Below are 27,993 nucleotides of genomic sequence, written 5' to 3' on the forward strand. Positions count from 1 at the left end.
CTATTCACATCACAATAATTGAAAGAGAGAGTGATTAAAGAGAAACTGTAACTTGCTTATACGCCCTTTTGAAAAATTAGCCGAGATTTGAAAAATCAACAGAGAATTGCAAATGAATTTATATTGACGACATAATGTTATACATAATCGCGCACATAAATATTGGGCTGTTTAACTTATGTCGTCAAACCCAGTTTTCACCCTAACTGCTGTCAAACCGTTTATTTGAAGCTAGTTTCGAACCTAGTTTTACCGTTGTTGAACTGAAAATCGAGTCAGTTTCGAACCTGGCTTTTATATCAGGTTTGCTCAAACTCCCGTTGATAAGTGCGAAATTAACAAAGTTTCGTGAAAAGTGTTTGATGAAACTACCCTGGGGTAGTTTCTGTTTTCTCAAGCGAAAACGACATTAAACTGTTTGAATATAGAGCCACCCCTGGATTCGTATTTATTTACAATTTTTATGCTTTTCTCGCTCTCTTGTGTAGCACACTTTCTCTCATTCCATTGGTGTTGGTGATTCCGCTACCAGAGCTTTTTGTCTGTACTTCTTCTAGTCCCACAAACACAAACGCAGAACTTTCGCACTGTTTCATGGATTTCGACACAAAACCGTTCGTCGTCATTATTCCTTCCGTGGATCTATTAGCTGCTGAGGAGTTTTGTTGGAGTGCTGTGGTAAACTGTTTAACATAATTTTTCTGGTTATCGACCATCATATAGAACTATTGGTAAATGTTTCATTGTTAATAATAGTTAATAGTAATGAAATTGATGTTAACAAATCGACGCTTTTTCTTCGACCGTACGCAAAAGTGTGAACAGTGCGTAGTTCTCTAATTTTCATTTTCTTTGTGTGATTGTGGCAATCTTGGAGAAGATTAAAGACAGACTTCTTATGAAAATAATTTTATCGATCCAATATTTAGTGCATATAGATCACGCTAAGAGTTAGACCAAGTGACAAAGAAAGGTATGTGCGGAAGTTGGAAGATGAATTGAACTTTCAAAAAAGCATAAGAAGAGGGCTTAGGATGGTAAAATACTGACAAAGGCATGAAGAAAAAGTTGAACGTAAACAAAAACATACAAAATCAGAGACACAAAATTGGTTGGGCTAAGAGAGAACAACAGTAGCATAAAAAGTGAAATGGTGTGAGTGATTATTAAAGAAGCGACATCTAGCAGCTGTAAGCAATATAGTCGTGTCAGATTTCATTGTGTATAGTTCATTAGATTTTCGCCAGGAGTATCTGACGTTTCAACACACGACTACTGCCTCAACATTCAGTGAAATAGTCAAGCACTTTGGGATTAACAAGAAAAAAGGCATATGGTCGTATTGAATACCACTATTTAGTTCTTCTTAATCGTTTATTTTTGATGATGCGAACAGTTTTCGAAGTGTTATCAGTTGATGCGAATGAAAATCTAATCTAACACAATGTATAATCAGTAGCTCTTATCTCTTTTCGATCTAGATTTGTGAATGGACATCAAACAGTGGATAATAAAACAGAAGTGAAAAAACTATTAGTACTGTTACGTACGCATTCGCGTTTGACTGTATAAGCGGAACAGTTACGAACACATGAATCACGGATCAGCTGTGGAGTAGTAGAGTGTATTTTTCTAGCAGTCGATCGTCGTTGTTACTTCTGTCATCATCATCGTAGTATTTTTAACAGATTGGCACAAACGATAGAGTGTAGCAACGGGGAGAAGTAGACGAAGTAAGTGCTACTCTCAGTCACAAAGGTACAGCATTAGTATCTAGAAAAAAAATTGCATATGGCTGCAACTGATATAACTTCGTTGTTTTGGTTCTTGATTCCCGTCAGGTGCTGAACGTTACGGATTTCCGACAAATACTGAAGAGATTCTTTGGAATTCGCAGAGCGAAACATCCACGGGAGGGTTTGCGAACTGGGAATTTCATCTAATTCGCTGCTGCGGTAAGTGCATTCCATATTTTTAAGAAGAAAAAAAAAGCTTTGAGACAACTAGCAGTTCTAGAATTTCTGTGAAGTGGAGCGAATCAATCACGATGGACGTGTTTCGGTAAACGAAAGGAAACATAGCCATTTTCTAATTTGTGTCTAGTATTTAATGCAGCTCGATTTTTTTTTGCTCCACCTGTTCAAAGGTTTCGTTTTAAGTTGTGACGTCGCACAAAGAATATTTAACGGAGCATAAAATCAATTTCGATTGCGACTTGTGGAGTGAGTTGAAGTTTGGATAAGACACAAGCTGCATTCGTGTATGCGCATTTCTTTGTCGTCAGTGCTTATCATCCCGGGGAGCTTGTTGTCTTGTTGTCTATCTGTTCGCCACTTTGGGTTACGTGGTTTTTCTACTCTGTGTTTAATATGAGTACAATTTTCTTTTTTTTTTCAAAATCCTGTGCGAAAATTGTGATCCATTATGCAGAGAAATATTTCTCAAGTGACGACAAAGGCAAATGTGATTTAAATGAGCAAAGATTTGTTCCATAAACGTTATCGGGGTAAAGTCGATTGCCTTGCATGCGCCTGAGATCAGTTCGGTTTCCAATCCTCACTCATTTAGTATCAAGATGTTCGGATGCAAGTTTATCTTGGAACCTGTAACCGGAGTTAATTCAAAGTTTTTGGAATAGCAATGATTTTATTTTTTGGTCGAAAGTTTAAATTTTAAACACTGCAATATTTCAAAACTCATAAACTATTCTATGATTTGAGTAGCTTTATTCAATTGAAATTCAAAAATTACCTTTTGGTTGAAATGTGCATAGAATATTACAGGAACGGAATAGAGATTTTGAGAAATCCAGCAGATCTGGTCGGGGCTGAAGTCATACCTCATATTCGGGAATGGGAGTACAAAGATGGGCAAAACGGTTGTACAACTTTCTCCCGAAAACCATTTCCCAGAAAATAAAGCAACGAAATGTTTTCTGCAGAATGTACCGTTCTCCAAAAAACCATATTTACTAAGGTATTAATTAGTAGAAAGACATACAACAAAATATACCATTCTTCAGAATGCCATCTCCCAGAAGAAGCAAATATCTAGAAACTGTTTCCCCAAAATGGAAAATAATACAGAAACAACACAGGAACAGATATTTTACCAGAAAAGCATCTACTAGAATCAGACGCGTATACATGGAGGGATGGGAGGGGGGGCGGCGTGTCTTCGTATTTCAAAAAATGGATCTTTATTCATCCAATTCAAAGTACAAAGTGAAAATTATAAATTTCTGTTTCTACCTTGTTGCTACCGTTGCTAGGGTTAGCTATGGTAACTCCAAGGGTTGTCTCAACGAACAGCAAATGTCGTCACTTGCTATGTTAGTGGCCGACATTTCTCCTTCGTTATTTCCAGAATACCAGAAAAGGTTCCAGTCTTGATGGCATCTGGATCATACGTTTCGGTCGGTTTGTACTTGGTTCCTGATTAGTATCCGACTGAACAACCGGATGTTTCGTTTCGTTCAGATTGGAACCAGAAGCTCCTAAATCAGGCTGAGCTGAATCATCGGGATTTGGTTCGTCTTTGGATTCAGGATTTTCTTCAGGTTCTTGAGACACTGGAATCAGGGTAACTTGCAATCCAAACTCATCGAGCGCCACCGCAGAAATCACTTCTGTCAAGTGGCGGGCGTTTGCCTGGATTACCCAAAGCTAGGGGCTATCCATCAGTTAAGTCCGAACGAGCGGCAGCGTGGTCGGACAGCAGATCATTAAAAACGATGAGGCGTAGCCACATTAGACCTTTCAAAATCGCAGTAAATTAGAACAAATTCTATTAAGCAGCATGTTGATCTGTTATGCCAAATGATTATTATACCAAATAACTACTATGCCAAATAATCATTATGCCAAACGGCATTATACTAATAACAATATTCTAGCAACTAATGCCTTCGGATATATGGTTTATTGGACTTACATTCTGGGATTTTTTTTTCTGGATTTTATTACTTTCTAGAGTTTGTATTTCTGGAGATTAGTACTTTCTGGGGAAAAAGCTTCGGTTTTTTTTATATTCTGGAGAATAGTTTATGGGGAAATGTTATAGAATCGGTTTTTGTTCATTTGTAGACATGCGAATATCATCGAATTAAATACATTAACCTAACAAAATGATTCTCATATCAAATGTGTATAATTTTTAACATTTTTTTTCATCAAGAGAAATAAAAAAACAATTTAAATCTTCGAATTTCCGGCCATATGAAAAAGTTTTTTCCCGGGGAGGTTCCTGATTTCCTCCACTCCCTCTCGGTGGCCCTGGCTGTACATAGTATGAATGCGATAAATGCTTCTTTTGCACTCGTTCACGAAGTGAAGACACATAAGAGAAGTTAAACAGCATTTCCAAAAAAAAAATCTCGAATCAAGAATTCGGATAAAATATACAGGCACGAGGCATTACGCGTGGCTATTTATGATTTTTATGTTCCTATTCTGACGATTGATTTGTTACACTCTAACCATAAAAGTGTTGTGCTATCTCAATTCCAGAATTTATTACACAAAATGTAAAGATCCATGAAGAACTTCTATTAGAAACAAACTTAGATTCAAAACCTTATAAGTTGCTATTGAATTCTAACCGACAGCCGGTTCCGGAGTCACAGAGTGAAGTGTGTTAATAATTTGAAATTATTAACGCACCATCATTTAGAGCGACGATGCAAAAAAAACGGAACTATTCTTCTAAAAATGTTTCAATTTTCAGGTTATGTCAGTTGCTGGGCACAATCTCCTGTTCTTGGCTGAATTTCCACATCTGGAACTGAACGCAACCCATCAAATCTTGTGCAACATTTACGCCATCTTCTTCAAACACTTTTATTCACACTTTGTTCAAATTCTAGTTGTTTTAGAAGACCTTTCGGGGCTTGCCTTGAAAATCGTCCAACATTTTTTTATTGCACGAAGTTACAAGCGAGTTTAGCTGATTTGCACCTTAGGCAAAAAAAAACAGCACCGTTGGCTTTGTACAACCTCATTATCATATCCAATGATGGCACGATGCCAGTTTCAGCCAAATTAAAGTATCACCTTTGTAAGACCGGAAGATGGGCAGCAGGTACTTTTGAACGCATTCTTCTTTACATATTTGGCCGTTGATGGTACCATCGTTATATACAGCTTGTTGAATTGGCCACACCCAGAGATCGCCTGCCATACCAAGTACTTTATAGTAAATATAACGACTTTCTTCTTCTAGAATATTTAGACAGAACTTGCCGATGAAAGACTCCAGGCCGTGGATCTACTTGGCGTCCACTTTAATGTACATATCGTGGTCCATTTTCTTTTGTGCCGCTTTGTACAGCTTCCTGGCGCGGGATTTCTGTTTATGAAATCGGTTAGCCGCATTCTTAACTTCAAAGACCGGCCCGCTTCTTAGCCACGCCCGAATCGAAAAGTTCGGATTCCGCTCAAAGCAATCACTCATCTTCCTTGCGTGCACGGCGTTGCATTTCTTCGCTTTTCTTTCTACGTAGGCGCGCTTAATTTTTTTGTCCAAGCACTTCTTTACATTACAATTTTATTCAAAAACTAATTATTGTTTTCCCATTCCATGACAAGTTGTACACAACATAAAGTGTTTGTTCATTTGACGTCAATTAAGAATAGACAATAAAAATTTTCAAATGTAAACTAATTTGCTAAATAGATGACAGAGTAATGTACGATTCAGTAAAATTTTAGTAAAGTTTTAAAATATTGTTTTAACTTAAATTTGTATTTCGAAGCATGTAAAGATAAGTCATATCATTAACTTCACAATTAATATAGTTGGAGTTACGAACCATACGAGTTACGAACCATACGAGTTACGAACCAGCTAACGAACGTAAATGTTTGACTGTTTCCTGAGTCTTTTGACCACTATTTCCGGTGCTTTCAGAAATTCAGAGACCAGTATAGCGAAGTATATGAGGCTTTTTGGTAATAAATTCTCATATTACTTATATTTTCAAAAATATCACTAAGAGATTCTGTGAAGAATTTTTTTTTCAATCTTGAATACAATAAGAAATTTTCTTTGGGTATAAACTAACATAACCTTTGCAATTTGTTAACAGTTATGTCAATACAGAGCAGTTCAAATTGAACTGCTTAGTGCAAACTTAAACAGTTCAATTTGAACCGCTAAGCAGACGTAAAGTTAATGATATTTGCAAAACTTTTTTTTAATTGGCATCGAAGTGCCATGTCTTTTCTGGCGTGCCGAGCGAAAACGTCTTTTTCGGCTAATACTGGCCGATTCAGGAATGGTCATTTAGGGGTTATCCTAAGTTTGTGCTTTGGGCACATAACTTGAACTGCTTGAGTCTAAGACGAAACGTAAAGAAAAGTAAAAACGGTTATGCGCCCAAAGCACAAACTTAGGATAACCCCTAAATGAGTTATGTCAAGTTAATAAGATTTCTTCTTTATTTTGCATCGGCGCACTAAATGATTAAATACACTTTACCCTACAGTTCTGGAACTGGAAGTCGAATTCGGATGAAAGTAAACAGAAACCGATGAAACTATAGGAACTTTCATTTGAGCCTGTTTGTGGAAATCGATCAAATCATTTCTGAGTAAACTGAGTGAGTCTCATTTTGAACTTTTTGACCACTATTTCCGGTACTTCTGGAACCGGAAGCTTGGAACCAGTATAGCCGAAGTCGGTTCGTTTAGTATGTAACTAATATAGTCCACAAATTGAATCAGTTTTAAGCCAGATTTAGAAGAATTTTACCCTTTTTTGCATCGTCGCTCTAAATGATGGTGTGAAATTCAATAGCAACCTATGGGACTATGAGATTTTTTTTAATTTTATGAGTGACATTATTTGACACATACTCAAACACATACACGCACAGACATATCCTCCATTGCTCAGTTTGATAAACTGTGTCGAATGATATAAAACACTTAGTCCTCTGGGCCAATTTTCACTAGCCAATTTTTCAAGAGATTACAACAACAATAACACTGTCAAGTACAAGGTACAAATTGGATAAAAGAATCAGAAACTTACTTTTTTCTAACCTGAAAAATATAAATTTTTCATGTGGCAACCCTGCACACTATACTAAATTGAACAAAGCACGCTACGAACGGAGCAAAGCCACACGTACCGTCGCGTACTAGTTTTGCATCGTCATTTTGTACGACGATTTGAATGTTTTGACACTCATCGCCCTACAATTTCGGAACTGGAAGTCGGATCAGGATGACATTGTTCAGTATATTTAAAGACAATGGGAGCTTTAATTTAAATCATTATTCGTGAAAATCGGCTCAACCGTTGCTGAGAAATCGAAGTGAGTTTCGTTTTTGGAAATTTTCTTCACTATTATCGGTGCTTTCGGAAGCGGAAACCGGGGACTAGTAGTCCCAAAGTAGTTTTATATATTCAGTCACTAACAATTTCTGCCAACTTGATGAATTTGGTAGTAAGTTTTATACAAATGTGCACCTCGTTTCGCCATCGCTTGTGAAAAAATACTCGTGAAACTGAATTCTTTTCACTAATCGCACTGTAATACCGGAACCGGAAGTCGGACCTGGATCAACTGTTCAGGGACTATTTAAAGAATTTTAAGAAGATTCTATTTATTTCTTAGTTTGTGAAAATCGGTTAAGAAATATCCAAGAAAAATGAGTGCGCTTTTTCCACAAATTCGCACATATTTCCTTGTAATTCTGGAACCGGAAGTCGGATCTGAACGTGGTATTTTAATACGTTTTGGCGTTTAAGAGTTATTTGTTTTTTGTCTCTTTTTTGAAGAATTTTTTTTCTATTTTAAATGAGTTAGTACTCTCTCAGATTTCATCTCAAACTTTCCTCGTTTTATGACGTTTCAGAAATCGGCTAGAATATATTTTCATCGATCTGGCATATATAGAATATTTATATTTGAAGGTGGTTTTTGATGAAAAAACAAATATAACTTTTCAATAATAGCGAATATGAAAAATATTAGTTCTGCTAAATTATGCCTAATGATTTGCTTGACAACTCTTTTTTCAGAGGCACCCTATATTTACTCCGAAAAATTAATGTAACCCGACCAAACGAAGAGCTAGAAAAATGCAATCAATTTTGAATTCAATTAAGAATGTTACCAAACATGGATCACCCTAATGACCTTACACATTAAAAGTAGCGCCATTTGATTACAAACAACTTCGATAAAGACACTAACCACCAGAAAATAATATTTAATAGAGAAAATATTTTTGTCTCGCCCGTTCGGACAGTTGTGAAATGGTAATTTATGCGTGTAAAATCGAGCGCAACGGTGATTTTTAACGAAGCTTTACTGGTATGTATTACACAGACGTAAAAAAAAATTTATGAGCTTGATTGTCTGTTCTTTGTGATATAATTAAGTAATGATTACATATCGGTTACCGTATTTGGTTGCCGTCAGAGTGGGCTCAGAATGAAGCGAAGCGATTTAATGCCATGTACTGTCATTGCATCGCATTCACTCTGACAGGTTTGCTTTGATCAACTGTAACTAGCTAGCACGCGCCTACCTTGAAGCTCCGTATGACGCTTGCACTCTCACAGCAACCTTAGTTCTGATTCAAAACTGACTGGATTCGAAAGAACATAGAGAAACAAACACTTGGTCGACTGAAAGCTTCCGTACATTTCGCGGGCAAAAATACATGAAATAGTCAGAATCAACTGCATTCTTGAAAATTCAGTATGGTGAAATATGCGCGTATTGGAAGATGAAGCTGAATCCTGAAGAATTTTTTTCTATTTTAGCACTGATTGTAAATCGGAGTCAAAATATGTTTTGAAGTTTTTCCACATTTGACGGCTAAATTTGAATGTTCTAGAATGTTGGAATAGGTTTGCTAAGCTTCCGTCGAACGACTCAAAGAAGTTAAAATGGCTCGGTATTGCATGTTCGCAGGCAATAATGCAAATGACTACCATTATGAGAAGTAAATAAAATTTTCATTATCCGCTAAATAATCCGCAGTTAATAAGGCTGGTAACGCAGCTGAACTCAACATAACCAGACATTTTCGAGCGTGAATAATACGAAAACAAGAACAACTGTCACTGAAACGGCGATGACAACTCGTTAGACACTGTACACAATCAATTTAAAGGCATTATCATCTATGTATTTTGACCAGCCTCAGTCGGTACAGCCACCTATCGGAAAACGGCGGAAGCAAAGTTGTACACTTGATATATTTGCATATCTGCTGATCAAAATCAAAAATTACTTTCTTATGACCATTCTGAGCTGCCAAATGCAATGATGTCCAATCTTTCTTTTCTATAGCTTCTAAATTGCTGATCAAAATCTCAATTACTTCTCTATGACCATTCTGAGCTGCCAAATGCAAATGTTGAGCAAAATTCCAATTGCTTTCTTATGACCATTCTAAGCTGCCAAATGCAAAGGTGCTCGATCTCTCTTTTCTATTGCTTCTATATTGGCACATCTGTTGATCAAAATCTCAATTTCTTTCTTATGACTATTCTTGGCTGCCAAATTCAATTGTTGAGCAAAATTTCAATTACTTCCATATGACCACTCGGAGCTGCCAAATGCATTGGTTTCTGTAGCTTTCATATTGGCATATCTGTTGATTAAAAACTCAATTGCTTCAGCTAATGTTAAGCAAAATTTCAATTACTTCCGTATGACTATTTTTCACTGACAAATGCAATGGTGTCCTACTTTTCTTTTCTATTGTTTCTATATGGGCAGATCTGCTGATCAAAATCGATATTACTTTCTTATAACCATTCTGAGCTGCCAAATGCAATTGTGCCTAATCTTTCTTCTCTATAGCTTCTAAGCTTCTAATCAAAATCTTAATTACTTCTGTATGACCGTTCTGAGCTGCCAAATGCAAAGGTGCTCAATCTCTCTTTTCTATTGCTTCTATCAGGTAGTGTGCCATCGAACGGAATAGGTGGAAGTCAGAAGGGGCGACATCTGGGGAATACGGCGGGTGTGGCAAGACTTCCCATTTCAGCGTTTCCAGGTACTTTTTGACCACTTTTGCGACGTTAGGCCGAGCATTGCCGTGTTGGAGGATGACTTTGTCATGTCGCTCTTACGATTTTGTCTTTGAAGCAGTTGCTCACATACAAATAGACGGCGCTCGATGTCCCTCGGTTTCAATTCGTACGGCACCCAGTTTCCTTCTTTCTTAATCATGCCCAGGGCCTTGAGACGTTTTGAAATGGCTTGCTGACTCACTCTCAACGATTCGGCAAGTTCTTATTTGGTTTGGCACGAATCTTCATCAAGCGATGCTTCTAGTTGTGCATCTTTGAAGGTTTTTTCTCTTCCACCACCATGTTTGTCTTCGTCATCGAAATCACCACTTTCAAAACGTTGAAACCATTCCGACACTTTCTTTTACTCAGAACAGCATCACCGTAAATTTCTGAGAGCATTCAATGCGCTTCAGCTGCATTATTTTTCGAATTGTAACAGATAAGTAAAACTTCCCGCAAATGGCGAGAATTGGGCACATAAACAGACATTTTCGAGCGTGAATAATACGAAAACAAGAACAACTGTCACTGAAACGGCGATGACAATTCGTTAGACACTGTACACACTCACTTTAAAGGCATTATCATCTATGTATTTTGACCAGCCTCAGCCGGTACAGCCACCTATCAGAAAACGGCTGAAGCAAAGTTGTACACTTGACATATTGGCATATCTGCTGATCAAAATCTCAATTACTTTCTTATGACCATTCTGAGCTGCCAAATGCAATTGTTGAGCAAAATTTCAATTACTTGTGTATGACCATTTTTCGCTGCCGAATGCAAAGGTAGTCAACTATTGCTTCTATATTGGCATATCCGCAGATCAAAATCTCAAATTCTGAGCTGCCAAATGCAATTGTTGAGTGAAATTTCAATTACTTCTGTATGACCATTCTGAGCTGCCAAATGCAAATGTTGATAAAAATCTCAATCACTTCTGTATGACCATTCTATGCTGCCAAATGCAATTGTTGAGCAATATTTCAATTACTTCTGTATGACCATTTTGAGCTGCCAAATGCACAATCTTTCTTTTTTATAGCTTCAAAATTGTTGATCAAAATCTCAATTACTTCTCTATGACCATTCTGAGCTGCCAAATGCAAATGTTGATCAAAATCTCAATCGCTTCTGTATGACAATTCTAAGCTGCCAAATGCAATGATATCCAATCTTTCTTTTTATAGCTTCTAAATTGCTGATCAAAATCTTAATTACTTCTGTATGACCATTTTTCGCTGCTAATGCAATGGTGTCCAATTGACGTTTCTACTGATCCAAATCTCAATTACTTCAGCCATGATTAAGGCGAATTATTAAAAATCTAGATCAAAGGGGTTGCAAAATTATTCATAAATATAAAAAGAATCCCATCAGGTCCGGTGCACTTCAATTTGATTTCCAATCATGTCTTTAGTCAACTTTGGAAGAAATCAAAATATTCACGATCTCGATTTTCTTCAGAAAATTTCGTTTAGATTGGTTGAATTAAATTGGCACAAAGATTACAAACTTCGGGAGCTACAACCAAAGTTTTGCTGTAGCAGCATTCTCGAAGGCCCAGATGTTTATCTTGCGACAAATTCGTGATGAGTTTCGGGAGTAAAACTTGCGGACTCATCATCTGTTTGTAGATTTCAAAGCAGCGTACGGATCAGAGAAACGAAACGAATTGTGATAGATCATGTTAAAAAATGGCTTTCCGACAAAGCTAATTAGACTGATTCGCGCGACGCTCGATGGATCGAAATCAAGCGTCAAGATAGCTGGTACGACATCCGATGCTTTCGTGGATTGAAGCCGGGCGACGCGCTCTCAAATCTATTGTTCAATATAGTGCACAAAAGTGCGATACGAAGATCCGGCGTGCTGAAAAGCGGAGTCTTAATCAATAAGTCTCACATGCTTCTTGGTTTTGTGGACGATACTAATATTATTGGTGTGGATCGTAGAGCTGTGGAAGAGGCGCTTCAAGGAAGTAGCGGCGAGAATAGGGTTGACGATAAACTCTACCAAGACAAAGTACATGGTACATGGTAAGATCCGAGATGGAGATTGATGGGGTGCGATATGAGGTTGTTGTCGAGTTAATATATATTGAAACACATTGGATAATTATGGTAAAAAGTCGTGCTGCAGATACTAATACTTTCTGTGGACTCCGTAACCAACTGAAGTCCCGTAGCTTGTGGACACGCAACAGGCTTGCTCTATACAAATCATTGCTACTTCATGTTATCCTCTACGGACACGAGGCATGGTCCTTGAAGAAAACAGATGTTTGAGTATTCGGCGTTTTTGATAGAAAAATCTTGCGCTCAATACTCGGTGAGGACATTGGAAGGTTTATTAAACACGGCAGACTACAGTGGGCTGGACATGTATCCAGAATACCGGAATAGATAATGGCCTACGTGATGCTCAGCAGTGAAGGGCCTGGGAGAGGTCGTCGACTGCGAGTTAGACCTCGCAGCGAGTGTATAGTGCGGCGGATATTTGCAATTCATTCGGTCATGTTCCGGAGACGGGATGTGCACCGTTCAAGTAAGTATATTCTCGGTTGTAAAGTCGGTTTTCACAGTGATTGCATAGCCTTTCTATATGAGAATGACAAAACTGGACAAAATATACCGATTTTCACCCGCACTGACAAAACTACTCATGCAGCATCAATCATAGTAACCCATGAAGGTTCCGGTTCGGGATGTGTTGGTGAGTCGGGATAGTTTATATATGCTTCTCAAATACCAGTACCTTAAACACATTGATATACAAGTGTAATGTGTTATCCCTCGCTCAGAAAGTATAAACTCCACCTGCAGGTTCGACACTAACATCCGCCCGATTCTCTCGATCCCCGTCCCTGTCCACCATCTTCATTGGAACTAACAAGATCTTTTTTTGTCACTAACTTTGTCGTTCCCCATTCCCTGTCTCTTCACCGTCTCGATGGCAACTAATTAGACCTCTATCGTTTTCAAACATTTTGTTCCCACATCCCCTTTTTACCCCGTTTCCACAATATTTGCTTTTTTTCATTTTCTTCCGTAACATCACCATCATCGTCCACGGAAGACCGCTCCAGTCGAAAACCAGCATGCGGGCCACCCGCCGGGCCTTCGTAGCCTGGGGGTGTTTCCCGCGGACCCACACGGACCGAAGGGCCCTCATGCAATATTCAATTCACCGGCCACTACCGATCGTCAGCTGAAAGCTGAATTCTCGAGAATCCGCTACCGCTACATTACATAATGATACTATTCTAGTTTTAAGCAATGTTGCAAATATTCTTCGTGTAACTAATTCATTCACGCATCCTCGCTGTGATTATACTGCCTTCGAATATGCGAATCTCGAACAACGTTGAACTATTCATTCGTGCCGTGACTATCGGATCGATCGGACGTAAATTCGGCTTTCTCCAATCGCGTGGTGAATTGTTTTATTCCGTTATCAAGGTCATTCCGTATTCTATTGTTTGCATCAGTGATAATTCGAATTAATCCGTTCTCAAGGCCGACTGTGAGCTTGTGTGAAGCAGCACTGCGTGCGGTACCGTTAGCCAGCGCCAGCGCTGGGCGCCGCGTATATATCGTTGTACATTAGAAACAGTGATAAATATATATAGTGATAAAAAGAGAAACGTTTCATTGGACAGTGTAGTGAGAGACAAAAAAAAGTGCTTTTTCCTGAAAGAGGTTTTTTGCACTCTACTGGAAGGAATATTTACCCATTGCCTCGGACTGGGTATTGGCAGCCGTTCACCGTTTTGGAGCTTAAGCTAAGTAAAACTTTATTTTCTCTGTTGTTTAATACCACTTCAATTGCACCCCGAATCTGACCGCACGGACACAAGTCCGTGACATGACAGGCGATATCAAATTGCCTGACCTTCCCCTTGATGATCAGATGGATGCTTCAGATGGCAATAAATCGCGCATTAGAAGCTATCCCGATGGGCTTGCACTCTCGGCCGGACCGTATGCGGTTTACATCCGGACCAAAGCGAATGGTAAAAAATTGAACCTTCTAAAACTTTCTAATGACCTGTCCTCGCGATACAATACTGTACAAAAAATTGAAAAAGTACGCCCGGACAAGCTTAGGGTCTTGTTAGCCAGTGCAAAACAGGCTAATGAGATCGTTCAAAGTGAGAATTTCACGCGGGAGTATCGCGTATACGTACCAGCTCGCGAAGTCGAGATAGACGGCGTGATCACCGATCCGAGTCTGACTTGCGAGGACGTTCTTAAGCATGGGGCAGGCGGATTTAAAAACCCCCTACTCAAGAACGTTAAGATACTGGACTGCAAGCAATTGCGTTCAGTATCGACCGCTGAGGATGGGACTAAGTCCTATATCCCATCAGACTCGTATCGGGTGACTTTCGCTGGCTCGGCTTTGCCTAATTACGTCCTCCTGGACCGAGTTCGTTTACCTGTTCGTCTTTATGTACCGCGGGTCATGAACTGCACCAATTGCAAACAATTGGGACATACAGCATCCCATTGTTGCAATAAATCCCGGTGTATAAAGTGTGGAGGGAGTCATGCGGATAACTCCTGCAGTGGAGACAATGAAAAGTGTCTCTACTGTAAGGAGGGGCCGCATGACCTCTCTGATTGTCCCGTGTATAAATTGCGTAAGGATAAAATGAAGCGTTCACTCAAGCAACATTCCAAACGCTCATTTGCAGAAATGTTGAAATGTGCTACGCCACCTACCGAAAATCCTTACGCTTACTTGTCAACTGACGAGAGCGAATATGATGACCCCCTCGAAGGTACATCTTCGGCTGTCCCTCATAGCTCATCAATTAGAAAGAGAAGAAATAAATCCTCTCAAAAGCTCCCTAGTAAGGGTTCGAAGATGTCCTCTGATGGGTCTCGAAAAATTACAACAACTGGTAGTGATGGCAAAAAACCAGAGAAAAAAGCTCCAGGCCTTGGAAAATTAAATTCCGAGCAAGAATTTCCATCACTTCCTGGGACTTCAAAACCCCCGAAAGTCCCTAAAGATCAGTCAGAGAATTTACCAAATACTGGGTTTGTTAAATTCTCTGATATTGTGGACTGGATCATGTCTACTTTCAATATTTCTGAACCTCTTAAAAGCCTGATAATGGCTTTTATTCCTACAGTTAAAACATTCTTGAAGCAGTTGACTGCAAAATGGCCCCTTCTTTCAGCGATCGTATCCTTCGATGGCTAAGTCACCCACCGAGGTCACGGATACAATCACTGTTATACAGTGGAATTGTAGAAGTATCATCCCAAAAATAGATCCTTTCAAATTTCTAGTAAATAATCTGAAATGTGACGCATTTGCATTGTGCGAAACTTGGCTAACTTCTGAAATACCCTTAAACTTCCACGATTTTAACATTATTCGTCTGGATCGAGATGATCCCTATGGAGGAGTACTTTTAGGGATCAAAAAGTGCTATTCTTTCTATCGCATTAAGCTCCCCTCGATACCAGGTATTGAAGTTGTCGCATGTCATGTTACAATCAAAGGTAAGGACCTTTGCATTGCTTCCATCTACATTCCCCCAAGAGCCTCGGTTGGGCATCGGTGGCTCAGTGATATCGTAGAGCTCCTTCCTGCACCGACGTTGGTTTTAGGAGACTTTAACTCACACGGTACGGGATGGGGCTGTCTTCACGATGATAACAGATCAACTATGATCCATGATATCTGCGACAACTTCAATATGACAATCTTGAATACGGGAGAAATGACACGAATTCCTGCACCACCAGCAAGACCAAGTGCGCTAGACTTATCCCTTTGCTCGACATCGCTACGGTTGGATTGCACGTGGAAGGTAATCCCTGATCCCCACGGTAGCGATCATCTGCCTATCGTAATTTCAATCGCCACCGGATTAAGACCATCGGAGACAATCAATGTTTCGTATGACCTCACACGAAATATTGATTGGAAATGCTACACAAATTCGATATCTGAGAAACTAGAAACAACACAAGAACTTCCTCCGGAGGAAGAGTACACGTTTTTGGCTGGCTTGATTCTCGACACCGCGATTCAAGCTCAGACGAAACGTGTACCCGGCGCGAAAACTAACATCCGTCCTCCCAACCCGTGGTGGGACAAAGAGTGCTCGGAATTAAACGCGGAGAGAACTTCATCATTTATCGAGTTTAGGAAAAACGGAACACCTGATAATTTTAGAAACTACGCGGCATTAGACGCTAAGATGAAAAGCTTGATTAAAGCGAAGAAAAGCGGTTATTGGCGTCGATTCGTAGACGGATTATCGAGAGAAACATCAATGAGTACTCTTTGGAACACAGCCCGACGAATGCGCAACAAAAACACCACGAACGAAAGCGAGGAATATTCTAACCGCTGGATATTCGATTTCGCTAAAAAAGTATGTCCTGACTCTGCTCCGGAACAGACGATCATGCGCGTCGCCTCATCTAACAGAAACGAAACACCTTTTTCGATGGTCGAGTTCTCACTTGCGCTTTTATCGTGTAACAATAAAGCTCCGGGGTTAGACAAAATCAAATTCAACTTGTTGAAAAATTTGCCTGACTCTGCCAAAAGGCGCTTATTGAATTTATTCAATAGGCTTCTTGAGGATAATATTGTCCCACATGACTGGAGACAAGTAAGAGTTATCGCCATTCAAAAACCAGGGAAACCAGCCTCCGATCACAATTCGTATCGGCCGATTGCTATGCTTTCCTGTATCCGGAAATTGTTCGAAAAAATGATTCTGTTTCGTCTAGACAATTGGGTCGAGACTAATGGCTTACTTTCAGATACACAATTCGGCTTCCGCAGGGGCAAAGGAACGAACGATTGTCTTGCGTTGCTCTCAACCGAAATTCAAATGGCATTTGCTCGTAAAGAACAAATGGCGTCAGTTTTCCTAGACATCAAGGGGGCTTTTGATTCAGTTTCCATAAACATCCTATCTGAGAAGCTGCATCAGCAAGGTCTTTCACCAATTTTGAATAACTTTTTGTATAATCTGTTGTCCGAGAAATACATGTATTTCGCGCATGGTGATTTGTCGACAATACGATTCAGTTACATGGGTCTTCCTCAGGGCTCATGCTTAAGCCCCCTTTTATACAACTTTTACGTAAACAACATTGATGAATGTATCAACACATCTTGCACGCTAAGACAACTTGCCGACGACAGCGTTGTGTCTATTATAGGACCCAAAGCTGCCGATCTCCAAGGACCATTGCAAGATACCCTCGACAACTTGTCGACATGGGCTCTTCAAATGGGTATCGAGTTCTCTACGGAGAAAACTGAGCTGGTTGTATTTTCAAGGAAGCGAGAACCAGCACAACTACAGCTTCAACTAGGGGGTGAAACCATAGCTCAGGTCTTCACATTTAAATATCTCGGGGTCTGGTTCGATTCCAAAGGCAACTGGGGATGTCACATTAGGTATCTGAAACAAAAATGCCAGCAGAGAATCAATTTTCTTCGCACAATAACCGGAACTTGGTGGGGTGCCCACCCAGGAGACCTGATCAGGCTTTACCAAACAACGATATTGTCCGTAATGGAATATGGATGCTTCTGCTTCCGATCCGCCGCGAACACCCATTTCATTAAACTGGAAAGAATTCAGTATCGTTGTTTGCGTATTGCCTTAGGTTGCATGCAGTCGACTCATACGATGAGTCTCGAAGTGCTCGCGGGCGTATTACCGTTGAAAAATCGATTCTGGGATCTCTCATATCGATTGCTTATCCGATGCGATATCTTGAATCCGATGGTGATTGAAAACTTCGAAAGGCTTGTCGAGCTCAATTCTCAGACCCGTTTTATGTCCTTGTATTTTGATTACATGGCTCAGAATATTAATCCTTCTTCGTTTGTTTCCAACCGTGCTCATTTCTTGGATACTTCTGATTCTACTGTGTTTTTCGACACATCCATGAGAGAAGAAATTCATGGAATTCCGGATCACGTGCGCCCTCAAGTGGCCCCAAATATTTTCTATAATAAATTTAGAACAGTCAACTGTGAAAAGGTGTTTTACACTGACGGATCAAACATCGACAGGTCCACAGGCTTCGGCATCTTCAATCAAAACATCACCGCTTCTTACAAACTCAGTGATCCGGCTTCAGTTTACGTCGCAGAATTAGCTGCTATTCAGTACACCCTCGAGATCATTGAAACCTTGCCCAAAGACCATTATTTCATTGTTACGGACAGTCTAAGCTCAATAGAAGCTCTCCGGGCAATGAAGCCAGGAAAGTATCCCCCATATTTCCTGGGGAAAATACGGGAACATTTGAGAACTTTATCTGAACGGTCTTATTTAATATCGTTAGTCTGGGTCCCTTCGCATTGTTCCATTCCGGGCAATGAAAAGGCAGACTCATTGGCTAAAGTGGGCGCATTGGAAGGTGATATTTATGAAAGACCAATCTGCTTCAATGAATTTTTCAGTATCTCTCGTCAGAAAACTCTCGAAAGTTGGCAAACTTCATGGAGCAATGGCGAACTGGGACGATGGCTACATTCCATTATCCCTAGGGTATCGACGAAACCTTGGTTCAGGGGGATGAACGTGAGTCGCGATTTCATTCGTGTTATGTCGCGGCTCATGTCAAATCACTACACCTTCAACGCACATCTCCGGCGTGTTGGGCTTGCGGAGAGCGGTCTCTGCACCTGTGGCGACGGTTATCAGGACATCGAGCATGTCGTGTGGTCGTGCGTAGAGTATCGTGACGCCAGGTCGAAGCTACTGGAATCCCTTAGGGCCCGAGGTAGACCGCCTGAGGTTCCGGTTCGGGATGTGTTGGCGAGTCGGGATAGTTCATATATGCTTCTCATATACCAGTACCTTAAACACATTGATATACAAGTGTAATGTGTTATTCCTCGCTCAGAAAATATAATCTCCACCTACAGGTTCGACACTAACATCCGCCCGATTCTCTCGATCCCCGTCCCTGTTCACCATCTTCATTGGAATTAACAAGATCTTTTTTTTTTGTCACTAACTTTTTCGTTCCCCTTTCCCTGTTTTTTCACCATCTCGATGGCAACTAATTAGATCTCTGTCGTTTTCAAACATTTTGTTCCCACACCCCTTTTTTACCCCGTTTCCCACAATATTTACTTCTTTTTTTCATTCTCTTCCGTAACATCACCATCATCGTCCAGGGAAGACCGCTCCAGTCGAAAACCAGCATGCGGGCCACCCGCCAGGCCTTCGTAGCCTGGGGGTGTTTCCCGCGGACCCACACGGACCGAAGGATGCGGCCAACATGGATATTTGCAAACGCCATATGGAAGACCCTCATGCAATATCCAATTCACCGGCATTACATAATGATACTATTCTAGTTTTAATATAGTCGTAATTAAGATTAGTAAATATCCTTGGCATCTTAGAGCTTAAGCAGTGTGCCTTAAAATTATATTATAATATTGAATAAAAAAACGTTGAACTATTCACTGCTCGAAAGAGAGAAGGGTGCAAAAGGAATAAGCAATAATCGTAGAGAACCCGAATATACTAATCCATTCTTCGCTGCTGGTATACATCGTGCATGTTCGTTTTATACATTCGTTTGTCATTCGTTCATTTATTTTATTCTTCGAATTGGTTCGAATAGCGTCACGGCGAAGATCGTTGGTTTCCATTCTTCGCGAAGCATTCTTCATCTAATAAATTCATCATATCTCGTTATGTAGTAGCAATGGGAGAATGCTGGAATATGGTTCATCACATACACATAAGACTATGGTAATAGTGCGGGGGGAAACATCTTAATTTGCATGTTTCAAAGACAGCACGAACGATCATCGCGAATTAGGTTTGGCGATGATCGCTGTATGAATATTCGTTCGATATTCGCGTTAAGTCATTCGGGGGTATGTCCAATGCGAATAACAACTGCAAGGAATAGATATTCGTGCAAGTAACGAAGCAGTGTCGGCTTCGTTCGCCCCCGAATATACGGTCAAGTCCGAATACCAGAACGATTATCAAACAAAGGCGAAGGAAAGCGAGCGATGATCATAGACATTCGTTGTATTTTTGATATTTGAGCAACATTGGTTTTAAGTTAGTCGTAATTATGATTAGTAAATACCCTTGGCATCTTAGAGCTTAAGCAGTGTGCATTAAAATTAATAATTATAATATTGAATAAAAAAAAATAGTAACCCATGACTCAACATAAAAAATTTGACAGCTCTATCAGTCGAACTTTAACCGTGAAGCAATTCCATTCAGAAATGTGCGACACATCGATCACGGACATCGTGCGGCACTTCGTGTGCATCGGATACGCCCATTCCGACATCTACAACTTCTTGACACTATTAGACAATAATCCGAGCATCGAAAGAAAGCCCGGTTCCGGACGGCCGACAACCCGGAGCCAAACAGTGAAAAAGTACCTGGCAAACATGAACACACATATCAGAAAGCGGATGTCGCGTCCACTGATTTTGGAGCTGCAGGAAATGACGCAGCGGCAGCTATGGTAAATAAGACGGTTCTCTCGGCGAATCGCGATGTGGGTGCCGGTGGCGATGGACTACCTATCTCACCTTGGATGCAACTTCGTATTTTACTTTCCCCACGAATGAAGTGAGCTCCGGGGTGCAGTTCATTTCACCCACCAAGTTCACCAAAAAGGTGCTGCTGTGTCTGGCAATCAGCGAGAAGGGGATTTCAAAGTCGCTTTTCTTTCGCTTCGGACTGGCCATGTACGGGGAAATTTATAGTACGAAGTTGTGTCGTTTATTAAGAAATATCATAAGGGTGAAGACGTGGTGTTCTGGCCAAAAATTTTGTCCCGAAAACTAAGTAGGAATTGATAAAAAAATGAATTATTTTCCATGGAAAATTTATCAAAAGCAATTATCTGTCTTAGCCTATTTTTTATCACCATCCGAAAAAAGTCAAGATGAAAATGACAAGCAAATCCCATTGCAGTCATGTTTCACCCCATTTACAATACAATCTTCTTAATGTTACTCATGTGCATTTACTTTTCACTCCACAGCCTGAATGTTAAAACACACTCAAAATTGCTTACGTTCGGGAGAAGCACGGCTCTTCTGCAAGGTCGTCCTCGTCCTCAGAAGAAGACCTCAATGAACGACGAGCCACGCTACCGAGCACAAGCAGCACGAGCGACCATCCGAGCCGACACCAGCAGTCCCAGCAGCAGCAGCAGCAGCACCATCACCAACAGCAAACTCCCGGCAGTAGCCACAGCGTCAGCAAGCAGCGTCTCCATCCGTCAACCTCGTCATCGTCTTCATCGTCGTCGTCGTCGTCATCATCATCGTCATCCTCTTCGCCGTCATCGGGGGGTACACTAGAGAAACCGCATCGTTCGGCCAGCAGAAGGAAGACCGAATCGGCAGTGGAGCACAAGGCGGACAGACTGAGCCGACGAGAACGTAAGGAAAAGCAACAGCAAGAGGACCAAGGGCAGCAGGACAAGCAACGTCAACGTAGAAAGTCTCAACGGCGTAGAAGACAATCTTCGGAAAAGGAACCCGTTAGTCGCCGATCGGTGGAGGACAAGGGGGAGGGTCACGAGGACAAGGAAAGTTCTTTGACCAGTCCCCAGAGCAAGCGTCGCAAAATGTTGAACGATAATAACAATCTCAACGGAACGCTGTCCTCAGCCTCCCCGATGGATTCGGCTTCGTGCGATATGAACGGTCACAACAACAACAACAACAACAATGGCCAACAGGAACAAACCGAAGCCAACAACGGAACAGTGACAACCAATGGGGAAAATTCTACCCCACGTTCGGTTGTCAAACTGGACAAAACTAATCAGGAGATAGTGCGATTGATTGGACAACATTTGAAGAACATCGGATTGGACAGAAGTGCCGAGGCATTGATGCAAGAATCGGGATGCTGCTTAGAGCATCCTTCGGCTAGTAAATTCCGTCAGCACGTCCTATCCGGCGACTGGACCAAAGCTGATCACGATCTCACAGAGCTACAGTCCATGGTGGATCCGAAAACCGATAAGCCCAGCATAAATGAGATGAAATTCCTACTACTGGAGCAGAAATATCTGGAATTTTTGGAGGAAGGACGCCCGATCGACGCTCTGCACGTGCTTCGTAACGAGTTAACACCGTTACAGCACAATACACCCCGTGTTCATCAGTTGTCTTCGTACATGATGTGCACCAACAATCAAGAACTATACCAACGAGCCAACTGGGATGGAAAGGGAACCAAATCCCGTACTCGACTGATGGATCGTCTGCAATCGTACCTGCCGGCTACGGTCATGTTGCCTCCCAGGCGTCTGCGCTCTCTGCTCGCTCAATCGGTTGAGATGCAAACCGAACGCTGCCAATGTCACGATATGGCCTGGAGAACCAACATCGATAATGTTTCGCTGCTGGTCGATCACAACTGTTCGTCGGAGGGATTCCCGATGCAGGCATTGCATGTACTGAACGACCATTCGGATGAGGTCTGGTTTTGCAAATTTTCACCGAACGGTCTTCGGCTGGCCACCGGTTCCAAGGACAACACCGTTATTGTTTGGGAGGTTGATCCGGTTAAATTGATTCTGAAAAACAAACGAACATTTGACGGACACACCTACGGTGTGTCGTTCATTGCATGGAGCCCAGACTCCAAGCATTTCATTGTATGTGGTCCGGAAGACTGTCCGGATCTGTGGATCTGGGATGTTGAGCATGAAAAGCTAGTGACGAAAGTTTCCCACTCTACCGATGATAGTTTGACATGTGCTGCTTTCAACAAAGACGGAACCCGCTTTGTTACCGGTGGAACCCGCGGTCAGTTCTATCTCGTGGCCCTGGACGGTACTGTTCACGATAGTTGGGAGGGGGTGCGTGTGAATGGACTTGCATTCCGAGCGGACAACAAAACAATTCTGGCTGCCGACACACACTACCGAATACGGGGCTATCGGTTCGATATCGACAATCCTCACAGTGATCATAACATCATTCAGGAACAGTGTCCTATTATGACCTTCTCGGTAAACTCGGCCGACCGCTTGGCCCTGCTGAACATCTCGTCACAGGGTCTACATCTATGGGACTTGCAGGACAAGTGTCTCGTTCGGCGCTTCCAGGGTGTCACTCAGGGCAACTACACCATCTATTCCTGTTTCGGTGGCGTCAATGAAAGCTTCGTGGCCAGTGGCAGTGAAGACAATAAGGTGTACATTTGGCATATCCGCCGAGAGGAACCGCTGGCCACACTGGTCGGCCACACACGAACGGTAAACTGCGTCAGCTGGAATCCCGTATATCCGTCCCTATTGGCTTCCGCTTCCGATGACGGTACGGTGCGGATCTGGGGACCGAAGCAGCCACAGTTGGCCTGGGCCGCCAGCAGCAACAACGGTGATAGTGCGTCAATCGCGTCCACCAGCTCCACGGCATCGTCGGCGTCTTCGTCCTCATCCTCGTCGTCCGCTGGAAACAATGATCTTATATCTAATTCATCCTGGAATATCACATAATATTAGGTTAGTCGAACCGAAGAAAAAAAAAACTTCTTTATCACGGTTGCCTAATTCATTTGTTTTCTCTTTTATCTTCAACAGATGTTGCAGCACGTAGCACATCCCCTCCCTCTCACTTTATCGCGTTAAGCATTATATTCGGTTCAACAATATTAATACTAAATTTAGTGAAGTAATCTAACTATAACATAACAACAGCAACAAAAAAAATATTATTGTAATTAAACAATAAAATAAAAACGAGAAAAAGTAAACAGGAGCAGATTTAGCAGCAGCAAACATAAAACATAATAATTAGAAAATCGTAATTATTATAATCGAATCAAAACGAACAGCCGCCAACCAACCGCCCGAGAGACACCAGCAGCAACAGTAGTAGTTTCACCGGACGCCGAATCAACTTCCATTGGGGTCAACCATCGTCGGATTGTTCGAGTACTCTGGAAACGCGACGAACGACGAACTATTCGCATTCTGAAACTAATGCACCGATTCATTCTATAATCAATCGATTCAGTGCGTGTAGAAAAAGTTTCGCTTTTCGAATTGCTGTAGTTTTTTCTTCAGTTTCAAAAAAAAAAACAATAGAGCACTGATAAGCGACAGCAGACAGCAGCTGCCATAGGCAGGTAAACTTTTAGATTACACACACACACTCATAAACGGATCAAATACAATAAAACAAAAAATTCCCAATGAGGGAAACTCTGGAGTGAGTCAAAAAAAGAGATGGGATTCAGTACAAGTCAGTGAAGAGTCCTTCAAATGAAAAAAAAATCAGCAACAAGGAACAAATAGCAAAAAGATAACAAATAATTTACTTTTTTGGTTTTGCTTGGTCTCACACTTGGACACAGAATAAAATTATTTTAAATCGAAGGTTTTAAACAAGGGAACGAACTGCATTCGAAACGCTATCTTACTAGAGGCGACACCACGAGTCGGTTTCATTTCATCAATCAAAACTAGTGTTGCACGAAATTTAGCAAAGGAGATATCTCGAGAAAAAACAAACTGATACTGCAATACAAACGTTCTAACTTTGCCAGTAGCCTTTTACTCCGATTGGTGTTTGCCAACAGTTTTGTAGAATACTGTTCTGTTTTTTTTTTATTTCTTCTTCTTCTAACTATTACGTACCATTGGTCCCATGAGAATCTATTTATGCACATCGTCGCTTTTGTAGTTTTTAGTATACAAAAAAAAAAGAAGAAAGCAATTAGAGAGAAAAGAATTCGTTTTTTTTATATATATTTTAGTTATGGATTTATAGATTTGATGTACACACAAGAAATAGATATAATTTATTAGTTTTATGTTTCCATTTCCCAATTGAACTGGCTGAGACAAATAGAAAAAATACAAAATAATGTTCGATTTTTCCTTCATTTTTTTTTCTATTCTGATTGATTGTCGATTGAGTTTCCCCATATTAGTAGATTTTAACGTGTAGCTTCCGTTTAACATTTGTACTAGCGGATGATTTCAGCAATATATTGGAAGCAAAAAAAAAATCACGCTGTAGAAAGCTGACAAAATGGACAAAAGAAACGATAAATAATAGGATTTTGCTTGTGGAATAATGATGTGGATTATGTGTTTTATTGAATAAAATTTTAAACTGACCGATTTGGGATTTAACTATAGCAAAAACAAACCACGCTAAGATTGCTTCTCTATTCCAATGAAAGAAACTGCCACAGATTTGATCAGTGCGCGCCTCCTAACTTTTCGCTTTTTTAATAAATGTAATAATTATTAGGCAATTTGCCCCTGGTAATCTACTAACAAGGTTAAAACTGTTGTAAAATTTGTATGAATCTTGTGCGTACATTCTGGGAATGAATCATGGAAGCCCATATTCCTCGTTTTTGCATTTTCTAAGTTTATTTGATGTCAATAGCGGCTACGGCAAAAAACATCATAATTGGCGGCCATGATTTTTTTTTTAATGTGGAACACATTTTTGTTTTCTATATAGGGGTGCAAACTAGAAACTCAAGCAAAAATACACGTAGAAATGTGGTCAGGGTTTGAAAAATTACAGCTCAGTCAATTTGGTATCAATTATTAATATTATGTCACCATTTGATTGGAAATATTTCTACGTATTGATTTGAATGTTCATACCCATGTATTTTTAATTGTATATCATTGAAATGTTCAATAATAGCTAGCAGTGTCCTATTTTGACGCTTTTGAAGGAGTGAGCGATATATCAAAGGGAAAGCATCGCTCTGATTGGTCAATTGATGCAAAAGCGAAGCTGTTGGAAGCACGCGAATCTATAAATAGAAGCGAAGTTATAGCTAACGTTTCAGTGCTACGCGTAGCTTGCTAGAGGTAGATTGTTGCTAGACAGCAAGACAAAAAGTGCCATAAAACGATTTGAAGCTTTAAGGTCTGAGGACACAGGGCCACGTGTTGAGTTTTTTTCCCTTTGCGCATCGTATTTCTCATGTACTCTCTCGCATATGAGCAAACTGTACCGGGTTACCAGCATACATTTTATTATTTTTATGAGAAGTTTTATCCACCCATCTGACACCGGTATGTGAGCACCAGCCATTTGAAAGTATACCGATTACGTTGAGCCCCTCGCGTTTCGAGCCCCAAACACTGCGATGTTTTGATACTCATCGCGACTCTCAAATTGTGAAAATACTCTCCACTTGATGTCCCAAAACACTGTCTGCTGTATTTTAGGTAAACCGACGAGTTATTGTGAGAGAGTCGACCCAAAATTCACTAATTTTCGTGCACTAAACAAGGTAAACGCGTAAAACAAATGTATTACTGTTTGTTTGTTTACGTTGCAATCAGCTGATTTTGAAGTTCCGATTTTGATCTCATCAAGATGGCGTCGTGACAGGAGGCCGGTTTTATCACATTAATCTATCGTATGGGTTGGACATTACATGGATTCCAATGAACAATGAAAAAATATTCAACTTTCACAAAGATTGAATCTGTGTGTTTGGCAGCCTTGTCGAGCACATTTTATTTCTCTCTCCTTTTTCAGAATGCTATCAAGAAACCAAAGCGAAAAAAATGGCGGATGAATTGAAACTGACTTTGTTTCACAGAAAAATACAAGACTTTATTTTTATCGCGATAACATATATGTTTTTATGTACTAATCGCATCTAAACTAAATTATCTAGACTTTGTCACGGTAGATTTATGATACAAGCCTTCAAAGTCGAGATATTCGATGAACAAGTAGAGGTATGCATTTCCGAGCGTTCCAATTTTCAGCAGTTCTTCAGTCAGAAAAAAATACAACTCGACCGCTAAACTCAATGAATCATTCTGAAAATTTCACAGAACATTCTCAACTATATTTCGAAGACATTGTCAGGTGGGTTTTTCTATATTCTGCACCGTTTCCAAGAAAATTTAATTTGAAACGGGAAAACAGCAAAAAACCTACCACTTTACGGTACTGTCCTCAGCCCTTAACTGGTATGCTCTGATCTTGTGTCATGCAAGATCGGATGAAATTCTATGTTCTGTCGTTTTGCCTGAGAAAATGACAACTACCCCAGGGTAAATTTGGAGTGCATAAGATTAATTTCCAATTTATATAAGATGAGCTCGATTGATAATAAGAAACTCGCTTCAACCAAAATCGCAGAAGGATAGTAATGGTAGAGAAACGCTATAAAATAAACTGATTGCATACAAAACTTCAACACAAGTTTGGCGAAGAGAAGCTTAAATATCGATATCCGTATCGCAAGCATGTACAAACATATAATTGCATACATTTGGGATATTGACGTAATTTCGTCGACTACAAAACAAACACAAATCACGACTATTAGAGCAAATTCAGCAGCTGCAAGATTCATATGGGTGGTCTATAATGTAAATAAAACTGAAACAAACGAATCCCCAGCAATCCGTCTTAGTTTCATTAATTCGACCAGTTCTACTGTCAAATTTAAAACTGGTATACACTGCCGTTCTATTTTTTCTACACTGAAAACAGAAATCCCGTAAATATCATTAAAAAAATCACATGAGTCAGACGTGGTAACAAATCTATTCAAGTTATGTGTATCCAATAAACGTTGAATGCAATACTCATAATACTCATCTTACCATGACGATAATATTTATATAACCAATACACATAAATACTGTTATATGTGAATGGCTTTCATCTCTCTGGTCACATAAAAGTTACGTGATTTTCACATATGAAAAAGCAGTGATGTTCATTAATGTTTATGGCGATGTTTATGTTTTATGGCGAGTTTGATCAACCAATTGCTTACCGATTTTGATTTATCGGAAAAATCTCTTGTTGTATTGGAATGTAAGTTCGTTAAACGGTGAAATAAAAGAGATAACTATATGCTTTAATACTTTCAGAGTGTGGAATTCAGATTTATGAATTTATGAATTAGTGTTCACAGTCGACGAT

At 40.3% G+C, this 27,993-nt stretch overlaps 2 protein-coding genes across 7 annotated transcripts; both read left to right on the forward strand.

Annotated features, from left to right (window-relative positions):
• Nucleotides 1–574: 574 nt before the first annotated feature.
• On the forward strand, nt 575–25,218 carry LOC131434455 (WD repeat-containing protein 26 homolog). 6 transcript variants are annotated; one of them, XM_058601173.1, is made up of 5 exons: nt 575–678; nt 1,482–1,758; nt 1,842–1,955; nt 21,081–23,564; nt 23,643–25,218. In XM_058601173.1, the coding sequence occupies exon 4, from the start codon at nt 21,672–21,674 to the stop codon at nt 23,556–23,558; it is 1,887 nt and encodes a 628-aa protein (XP_058457156.1). In that variant the 5' UTR covers nt 575–678; nt 1,482–1,758; nt 1,842–1,955; nt 21,081–21,671; the 3' UTR covers nt 23,559–23,564; nt 23,643–25,218. The 6 variants fall into 6 exon arrangements, with proteins under 6 accessions (XP_058457156.1, XP_058457155.1, XP_058457161.1 ...); XM_058601172.1 differs by having other exon boundaries at nt 583–731; XM_058601178.1 differs by having other exon boundaries at nt 595–731; nt 1,482–1,733.
• Nucleotides 20,305–21,589, forward strand: LOC131434394 (vitellogenin-like). Its single transcript, XM_058601062.1, has 3 exons — nt 20,305–20,555; nt 21,143–21,537; nt 21,579–21,589. Exons 1-3 carry the CDS (start codon nt 20,305–20,307, stop codon nt 21,587–21,589), a joined length of 657 nt encoding a protein of 218 aa, XP_058457045.1.
• Nucleotides 25,219–27,993: the final 2,775 nt, after the last annotated feature.

Source organism: Malaya genurostris, chromosome 3 (assembly GCF_030247185.1).
Source record: "Malaya genurostris strain Urasoe2022 chromosome 3, Malgen_1.1, whole genome shotgun sequence".
NCBI lineage: Eukaryota > Metazoa > Arthropoda > Insecta > Diptera > Culicidae > Malaya > Malaya genurostris.

Bases quoted from the DNA above. Each gene is read 5' to 3' on its own strand.
- LOC131434394 (XM_058601062.1), top strand. From the start codon at position 20,305: ATGTGCGACACATCGATCACGGACATCGTGCGGCACTTCGTGTGCATC. The intron at 20,556-21,142 runs GTAAATAAGACG...CTCTTCTGCAAG, and splicing joins ATGACGCAGCGGCAGCTATG to GTCGTCCTCGTCCTCAGAAG.
- LOC131434455 (XM_058601173.1), top strand. From the start codon at position 21,672: ATGTTGAACGATAATAACAATCTCAACGGAACGCTGTCCTCAGCCTCC.